General features: G+C 38.9%; 1 protein-coding gene across 1 annotated transcript; it reads left to right on the forward strand.

Annotated features, from left to right (window-relative positions):
* The first annotated feature begins 1,101 nt into the window (after nt 1–1,101).
* LOC131153742 (uncharacterized) lies at nt 1,102–2,902 on the forward strand. Its single transcript, XM_058106185.1, has 2 exons — nt 1,102–1,307; nt 2,215–2,902. The coding sequence occupies exons 1-2, from the start codon at nt 1,102–1,104 to the stop codon at nt 2,900–2,902; spliced, it is 894 nt and encodes a 297-aa protein (XP_057962168.1).
* The last annotated feature ends 6,390 nt before the right edge of the window (nt 2,903–9,292 follow it).

Genomic DNA, 9,292 nt, shown 5'->3' on the forward strand with positions numbered 1-9,292 from the left:
CACATCACAAATTCTTTAAATGCTCTTGGTAAAACTTACCTTACTAAAGCACTCCCAAGTCTTGAAAAATAGTTCCCCACCCATCTATGAGAAACTAGTGATGACTCTCCTAAGCTGGTTAGTCTTCCCAAATGGGAAGTACCTTTTCAAGAATTTATGTTGCATGGTGGCTCAGTTGGTCATCGAGCTCGGCTCTAAGCATGTCAACCAATATTTGGCCCTATCCTTAAGAGAGAATGGGAAAAGCCTAAGGCGGAGAGCATCATCACCAAAATTATGGATGCGGATGGTGGAAAAATCTCGAGGAACTTATCTAGATGCTTATAAGGATTTTCATTTGAATTCCCCCAAAAATTGGAAACCATCAAGATGAGAGAAGTTTTGATCTCAAATTGAGTTGCCTTGACATCCAGATATCGGATGCAAGGCGGTGAGGTGTATGCACTAGGTACAAAGTAGTCCCTAAGAGGCCTAAGTGGTTGCTCCGCCACCACAAGTAGGCGGGGAGCTTGGGGTTTCGGTATTTGAATAGTAGGAACCAATGGACGTGCGACCATTACTTTAAGTTCATACGACTCTAAAAACTCATGATTCGAATTGGGTTTCCTATGGGACCTATGGGATCTCTCAATCTCGGGGTCTATCGGAACTAACTCGAGATCCAAAGAGGGCAAACCTAGCATACACACTTAAAGAACATAGAATCAATACCTCAGAGTATCAAAACAATGAAAACAAAAATTAACAAAGATAAAAGAAAAGGAGAGCAAAGAGAAAAACAAAGCTATAACATGCTATAATAGAAATTGGCTAATAACTGTGACTTAATCCCTAACAACAACGCCAAAATTTAGTAAGCTCACCAAGGCTTGGGTCCTTAACTACCAAAATAATATTTATAAGACCTAACTTAATCCCAAGTTTAGTAGAAAGTGGGGAAGTCGGGTATCGATCCATGGGGATTAGAGTGCAGTTATCAACCTTTTTCAGATTAGTTTATTAAAGCTTTGTATAAAAAAAGTGTAAAGGTGGGATTTTTGTGGTGTTTCTAACAACTAATGGAAGGCATGGAAAATCTAAGTACCGTACTCCTACAAAGTGATGTATCGACTTGAATCAGATGCTGGACGCCTTGCCTCTGACTACAATCCACCGCTATCCATAGAAATACTAAACCGAGAATCTCAAGCCAAGCGGGAGAAGGTCATTCAAGGGCACAAGGTAGCAAGGGTGCACCAACCATTCGAAGCACAGTCGGGAATTCGAGTAGACCTTGTCTCAATGATCATGAACACCTCTGCGATTCTGTAGCCAACTACTTTTATCTGGTAGGGACTGTAGTAGTGCTTATCCTTATCTACAATCTTTCATTAGAATCAAAGTAGTAAATGAAAGCCATTAAAAGAAAGCATAAAAATGAAAGCAGTAAATTGAAAGCATGTAAAAATCATCCCTTGGTATTCGAGTTGTCTCTCATAAACAACTATCACTGCAACGGAATAACCATCTAATCTACTTGGAAAAAAGGAGAGCATTGCTGGTTGTCACAGGCCACAAAACACCTTTTGCACCATCCAGAACTGATATTGAAATCTTATATAACTAATGTAAATTGGCTCTCCATGGTGTTCTAGGTCTATCACTAACCTAAAATAAGCTAAAGAGGAACCCTAAGAACGTATTCGTAACTAATATTTATACCCATTAGGGTTTACAAGGTTTAGCACAAAATCTCGCACAGAAAATCATCGTTGGAGACCATATCGCACCCTTGTTTTTGTTGGTCGAGTTTCTGGTCGAGATCTAGTCCTGCTCACCCGTTAAGGTTTTGCTGCTCAAACACTTGGTTAAGACTCTTAGTATTTCAATCTTCAATTCAGCTCAGGAACTCGGCTTGGTCGCCCCTTAAGGTCACACTTGGTTGAACCTTGTAGCATTTCTTCTTCAGTCTAAACCTTAGAGTCTGCAACTTAGCTAGTCACACCACATGATCGAATATAGTCTTTTTTTCTCTTTTATGTGTGTTGAGGCATTAGGAGTTTGGCTAGACAATTGATTTGAGCTTTAAGTATTGCTTAGCTCCTCTGTTTTAACTTGTTTTTCTTGAAACATGAACTAACCTTGTATAACTCAGAAATATGATAACAAAGGGCATATACAAAATAAAAGAAGACAAAATAAAGGTAAATGGGGGCTTAAAATCATGCATTTTAGGGACTCATCAAAGATGAGGGAAGAACCTGATGATGAACCATTTAATCATTCTTCTCCTAATTTGGTAGTCGATACTGAGACACATACCCACTCTAATGATAGAGCACTTTTCCATTATGTCCCTACAGTGCCATTTCTTACAAATCTTCATGAACCCTCTAAATTTAAGAAGGAAAAGATTACTGAGTCCATCATGGACACTTTAAAGCAAGTCAAGGTCAATATTCCTCTCTTAGATGTTATCAAGCAAGTGCCTATGTATGCCAAGTTCCTTAAAGACTTGTGGACACAAAAGCACAAGTTAAGGCTACACATGAACAAGCAAATGTGGCTGACTGAGCATGTGAGCTCAATTCTTTTAGGTCACATTCCTCCAAAACTTAAATACCCCAGTGCTACCACCATCACATGTTTAATTAGCGAATACACTATCGATAAGGCTCTTTTATATTTGAGAGCGAGTGTGAACCTACTTCCTTACTCGGTCTACAAGCAATTCAATTTAAGAGAGTTGAAGCCCACCTTGGTCACCTTGAGTTTCACCGACCGATTAGTAAAAAGGCCCCAGGGTGTGATAGAGGACATCTTCATGAAAGTCGAAGAGTTCTATTATCCTGTTGACTTCATTGTCTTGGATATAGAACCTTTCGACCCAACCAAGGATCTGATCCCCATCCTATTAAAATGACCATTCTTATCTATGGATAATACCTGCATTCAGTATAGGATCAAGACCATAGATGTGTCGTTTGGCAACATGTAGCTTCAATTGAATGTATTCCACGCTTCCTAATATCCACCCGATGACATCTAAGCTATGGACGTTGACATGATTGATGAATGTATTGAGGAAGTGCTTCCCTCGATTATTAGGAGGGCCCGCCTTAAGGATATACTTCAGCCTAATAGCCCCTCCTTATCTAGACTCAAGGACCCGTATGAGCAAATCTTTGCCATTTATGACACGGTCTCCAGCTTGGAGGGACGACTATGGATAAGTGAGAAGTGATTTAGTGAGAAAATTGTGGAAGAAACCCCTATTTTCAAACCTGGGTGAGCTCAAAATGAGCATTCATTGCGTTTAGTTGAAAACGGTAAACTTAGCACTTTTGGGAGGCAACCCAATTGTATTTCTTATTTTTCTTTCTTCCTTGAGTCCATAGCTTGTAGATTGTAGAGTAGATAGGGTTTAGCATCCTTAGAGTAGGTCATAGGTTTGTTGGGGGTGCAACTAAGGCGCGACCAATATGCACAAGTGCGACTTGGTCAAAGCCTTGAAAGTCTTCTGAACTTCTAAAGTCCCGAGAGGCTCCACCAGGGGCGCGGCCAGCATTGCCTTGGCGCGACCTAGTCGAGCCACTGACTCTTCTGAACTTTTAAATTATCGAGAAGTTTGACCAGGGCACGACTAGCACTCCATTCTAGCATAACCTAGTCAAGAGTTAGTTGTCTTGTTTCAGTTAGGAGTGCGACCAGGGCACGACTAGCATAGGTTTGGTGCGACTTGGTCAGAAGTGTTTAAAAATCGTTTTAAGCACCTTCTCTTGCAAATCTTGAACCACTCATTCTCCTTGTTCCTTGGTCTCTCCTCGTTGCACCTCCCTTTGACCGAGTTGCCCAAGCATCCTCCACCATCCTAGAGCTCCTGAAACCCCTCCAATGACTTGCCCTAGCTCTGGTAGCTCCCCCCTTGCGTGAAACTGCATTATTTGCACCTAGGGTTTTGATCATTTGAATTCCCCATGGCTTTGGCTCCTCATTTTGCCTTCTAGCACCCGTTGTCTCTTCTTTTTCTCCTTTGTTCACCTTCCACTCCACCTAAATATCTCACCACCTTCCCTCCACCCAACTTTCATTAAAGAGTCCTCATCGTTTAGAGTCTTGGGCTGCTTGATTCACTCGAAAATAAGCAGCTCAGAAGCTATCCCAACTATTGGAGTTTTGTCATGTAATATTCAGCTCAAAGGCCAGATCATCTCCTCATGGAATGCAGTTTAATCTCAAATTTTATGTATTTTTAATTGAAAATAAAAAGTTAGTGAACTTAGTTCAGATTCGGGTTTTTTAGGACTGTTGAGATTTCTTTTGACAAATTAAATGAGCATGCAATTTAAATTATAATCCTAACATGCACTGAGTTTAATAATGAAACACGAAAATCCTACATCTAATCAAGCAAGAATTGAAACATCCATTTAAACTTCGGAATAAAAATTAAAGATGGTAACTTTAACGGTAATTAAAACATGCAATAATAAAAAATTAATTAAACTCAAACACGAATGATAAAAACCAAACTTTAACAAAATTAAGAACTTGAATCAAAATCAAAATTCAACACAACAAGAGTAAGATCAACCCAAAACTAAATCTAACTTCAACAAACATAATTTAAAATTTAAGGAGAACTACTAATTTAACTTCTAATTTTTCCCTTTTGTATTTTATTATTATTTTTTCAAGAACCAAATCGGACTTTAATCACGTAGCTAAATAACTCGAGTACTATTTAAATCTAAAGCTAAATTTAGTTAAGAGAAAAATAAATAAGCTTTAATAATAACATCACTCAAACAAAAGTTCATAGATTCAAAAAAGGAAAAAAGAACTTTAATTAAATTCAACTTAAAACTAACAACATTTAATTAAAATTCAAAACAAGAATAAAACAAAACTAAGGAAAAAGGAAAGGAAAGAAAAAGAGAAAAAAAAAAGCGGAGAAAAAGAGAGGGAGTTATCCTGTGGGCGGCTCGGCTCTAGACATGTAGCAGCACAGCACTAGCAGTTCTTCACAAAGGAACCTCGGACGACTGGTTCACGGCAACAATAAGAGGAGAAGCACCAGTAGTGGGTCTTCGGGTCCAGCCAGCACAATAGTAGCAATGGACGGGCCAACTTGGAGGAGACTTCTCTGTTGGGACCTCTAGCAGTAACCAGCAGGGTAGGAACACTAGCAGACTCGGGTTTTTGGGTCTAGCAGCAGCAGAGGCACGCAACTGGGGGCTTCCACGGTAGCAGCAGTCAGACAAAGAAGAAGGAGGAGCAGCAGGGTGGTTTGGGTAGAGTAGGTAGCAGCAGTGGGGAGCCCGGAGGACAAAGCAGCAAGGGGAGTATGGGGAGTAAGGGAGAAAAAGAGGAAGGGAGAAGAAAGAGAAAGGAGAGGGCTGGGTTGGTTGGAAGCAGTAGGGAGAAAGAGAGGAAAGGAAAAAGGGAAGGAGAGGAAGAAGGAGAAGGGAAGAAGAGAAAGTTATAAAGAAAGGGAGAAAGGGGGAAAAGGGAGTTGGCGCGGCTAAGAAGAGAAAAAGAAAATATATAAGGAAGAAAGGGGGAAGAGACCTACCCGCATACGCCCACAAAGACCCGGCTGCATGGTCGAGTCAAATCAAAACTTTTATTTTATTTTAATTTTTTCTTTTTTTTTTCTTTCCCAAAATAGTATGCCCACTTTTGATAAACCTAGAGCCCATATCTCTTGAAGTTCAAAACACAAAAGTCATAGAGCACCCCCTTAGCATTCTCCTGAATTTTGGATCATCTCAATCAGAGCTCAAACAAAAGCTTTAAGTGCAAATTACGAAACGATGCCGGTTTCAGCTTCCAACAATTTCCCTACGATAAAAAAATGTCAAAAATTCATAAATTGCTCAATAGAACCCAATTACTATGAATAGGATACAGTGTTAAAATATTGAGAGTAATTAGTTATTTAATTAAAAATATAAATCCCAATGCATGAATTAGAGTACCTAATTACGCATTTTAAGTGCGTAATCACACCTCCTAACTAACGTTTTGCTAGTCTCTAACAAATAGTGTGAATGAATCCCAGGGCGGTATCTACAAATACTAACTCCAGAAAACATGAAATGAATGCGCATGCAATACAATCATACCGTTTCACATACAAAAATATGACTGAATTTCACACAAGCTTTTTCATATTCAGTGCACACAACTCCAAAGCACGTCACTCATGCAAGTTTCATCATTATATAGCATTTAAGAACAATATACTCATATGAAGTCAACCAGTGGTACAATTCAGAGTTAATGCGGTAATATAAGTTCGAGTATAAACAGGTGAAATCTTGAGGAGTGTGTGATATGTGTGACTCATTACACCTAAGATACCAATTGACACCTATAGAATGATCGTTTTGACTCGACCAAACTGATATACCCTAAAAAAAACTCAAAAAGAATGGGTTCACTCATCATATGTGAGGAGTGTCATGATCAAACATCCCACATATTGTAATGAACAAACGCTAAGTATATGGAGTAAACTAGTCGGAAAAGGATCTAGCCTATTTGTGAGGTGTCAGGTCCTTCACCTTAGCATCTTCTCACCTACATGCCATGTCCAACTGAGACTACCCTAGATCAACTTATTGACAAACTTGGCCTAAATACATCTGAGGTATTAAACGGTTGAAGAATCTTCATATGTGGAGAACATGTGTCGTGTCCTTGACTTTTTGTGGTATTTGTGTGGAGCAGGTACTAACATTTTATTTCATGTGCATTTCTATTTGTCTTATTCTTTATTCTGCTCATTCTTCAATTCCTGTCTTTTCTTGGTCAGTTAGGATAGTCATTACACTTCTTTTATTGTCTTCATACCATCAATGGGAATTAAACTCGAACAGAAGTCCATGAACTAAGTCTATTTCTAAGGGTAACTCGGCATTCACATCTTGAGTAGGCTAAAAGACCTAGGTTTCTATCTCCCCACTAGATGTCACCTCTAGGCTAGCAAGTCAAAAATAGAGACTAGTGTACAAAGATTCGTCTAGAAGAAAAGAGAATCAAGTTTCATGAACTCTGATTTGATGTTAACACTCAAAAGGATGATAAATAGCTTAAGGATATCTCACAAGGTGTCATAGTCGCCACGGGTGTTCTCTTAGTACTCATAAGGAACCCTAAGTGCAATGAATCATGTGAATGTGTCTATTCAACCTCATAAGATGCCATGTAAATACAAGAGTTTATATAGCCAGATTAATACGAGTGTACGACCACTCTAGTTTTGATGGAGTCACAAAGTCACATAAAGAGAAACTACACAAAAATGATTCAAATGTGTAATTCTTAGGTTATATGCAAGTATGTGAAGGATATATGTTAGTTTTAATCATGGCATAAGTCAGTGTAATTCCTCAATACTCTTTCTTTCTTTCTTCTCCTCCTTTTTTTTTTTTTCAAATTAATATATAAAACCCATCAAGTATACGTGCACAGTGTCACATGCAAATGCTCACCCCCCCCCCCCAAAACTAAAGTGGAACATTGTCCTCAATGTGAAAGTATAAGGGAAATAGAAAAATCGTGCATGAGAGAATTAGGGTGTATCTAGGTGGAGAAGTAATGGAAAACAAAAACTGAACTACAAGAAAATATACCTAAAAGTTAACTAAAAATAAAATAAGGTAAAAGAAAATGAAAAAAAGGGAAATAAAAACATCACAGGTATCTGGTGAAGGCTTTGGAGGAATTTCATCTGGTGGGTGCAGGTCCATAAATTGAACCATAGAGTCTCCAAATTTGAGCCGCCACAATGAATCAGTCTACATACCTGCATGAAAGTCAGTCTCAAATGAATTAATACTCTTCAAAATACTAGACAATACATGTGCATATTGACTTTCTTGTTTTAACAAGAAAAGGTATTTATTCAGCATATTTTCTAGGAAATTTATTTCTTTTTAAGCTGGTTTTTGAGGAAATGTTGTTGGAATAGATACCTTTAGCTCTTCAAGAGCATTAGCATCAAAAGCTTTACTTGGTTCCTTGAAAGTTAACCGTTCACCATTCTGCTCACCCTCTTTATTGAGTGTACCAATCATCTTACCACTGCGAAGATTTACTTCAGCATTAGACTCCTTGACATTTATTCCAGTCGAGAGTGACGGTTACATGGCTGCCAAGCTCTGAGGATAAGGTACCACAGGTTGGTACTCCTTATTAGTATCAGCCTACTCATTAACTGATTGCTTCACTTCTAGGCCTGCTTCCTCTGGTTTTTCTTTGACTTAATATATGTTAGCCATAACTTCAGGTACCAGGATAACTAGTTGTCTGTCGATGAGCATCTCAGGTTGGGAAACTTCTTTCCTGCTTCTCGAAGTAATGGAGGCCTCCACTATCTTAAGCGAAACATTATGTATTTGTTGTTGTTGTTACTAGTATTCTTGAGGACTAGGTTGAGGTTCCACTAGAAATTCCTATTTTTCTAAGATATCCAATTGCATGCTTATTGCACTAACGGCGTCCCGCAAGTCAATTATGTTATGAGTATACTAATTGATTTGAATTTGCATGAACTTCTGGAAGGCATCCTCATGAGACATCCCTGGTGGAGCAAGTGCTACATTAGATTGAAACCCAGATGGCGCACAGCTGTGAGGGATCTGTTGTGGCTGATACTGAGGCAGAAGAGTGTCTGGGTAATATGTTGATTCATATTTATCTCCACCACTGATTGTGCTGATAGGTTGTACTGTCATGGGTGCCTGATTGTATTGTGTATTCCATTGTGGGACACTTTCGACTAGGTAATCAAAGAATGATAGTGCCTGATCGAGTTCCTTGCTAAAGAGTTCTCCATTGCACATGGTATGGACAAAGTGCTTGCAATCAGGAGTAAGAGCTATATAAAAACAATTAACTTACCTCCATGATTCAAACCTGTGATGTGGACAAGTACTTAGCAGGTCCTCGAATCTCTCCCAAGAAGCCCGAAAAGTCTCGTCACCCTGCTGCACAAATTGAATGATTTATTCCTGCAAAAATTGAGTTCTCTATGAGGGACAAAACCTATGCAGAAATTCACACTCCACATTAGGCCAATTAGAGATAAAGTGAGGTCTCAAAGAATTAAACCACATCTGTGCCCTATCCTTTAAAGAGGCAATAAATAAATGCAGTCTAGTAGATTCATCAGTTCTAGGAAGAGAGAAAAAATATTGCAAGTCAACTCGAACTCCATTAGGTGCCGATAAGAGCACTCAGATTCCGTCCCATAGAACTAAGGTAGTAATGACTTCCTCCCGTGCTGCATTATGAAATTAAGTTC

Source organism: Malania oleifera, chromosome 4, assembly GCF_029873635.1.
Source record: "Malania oleifera isolate guangnan ecotype guangnan chromosome 4, ASM2987363v1, whole genome shotgun sequence".
Classification (NCBI taxonomy): domain Eukaryota; kingdom Viridiplantae; phylum Streptophyta; class Magnoliopsida; order Santalales; family Ximeniaceae; genus Malania; species Malania oleifera.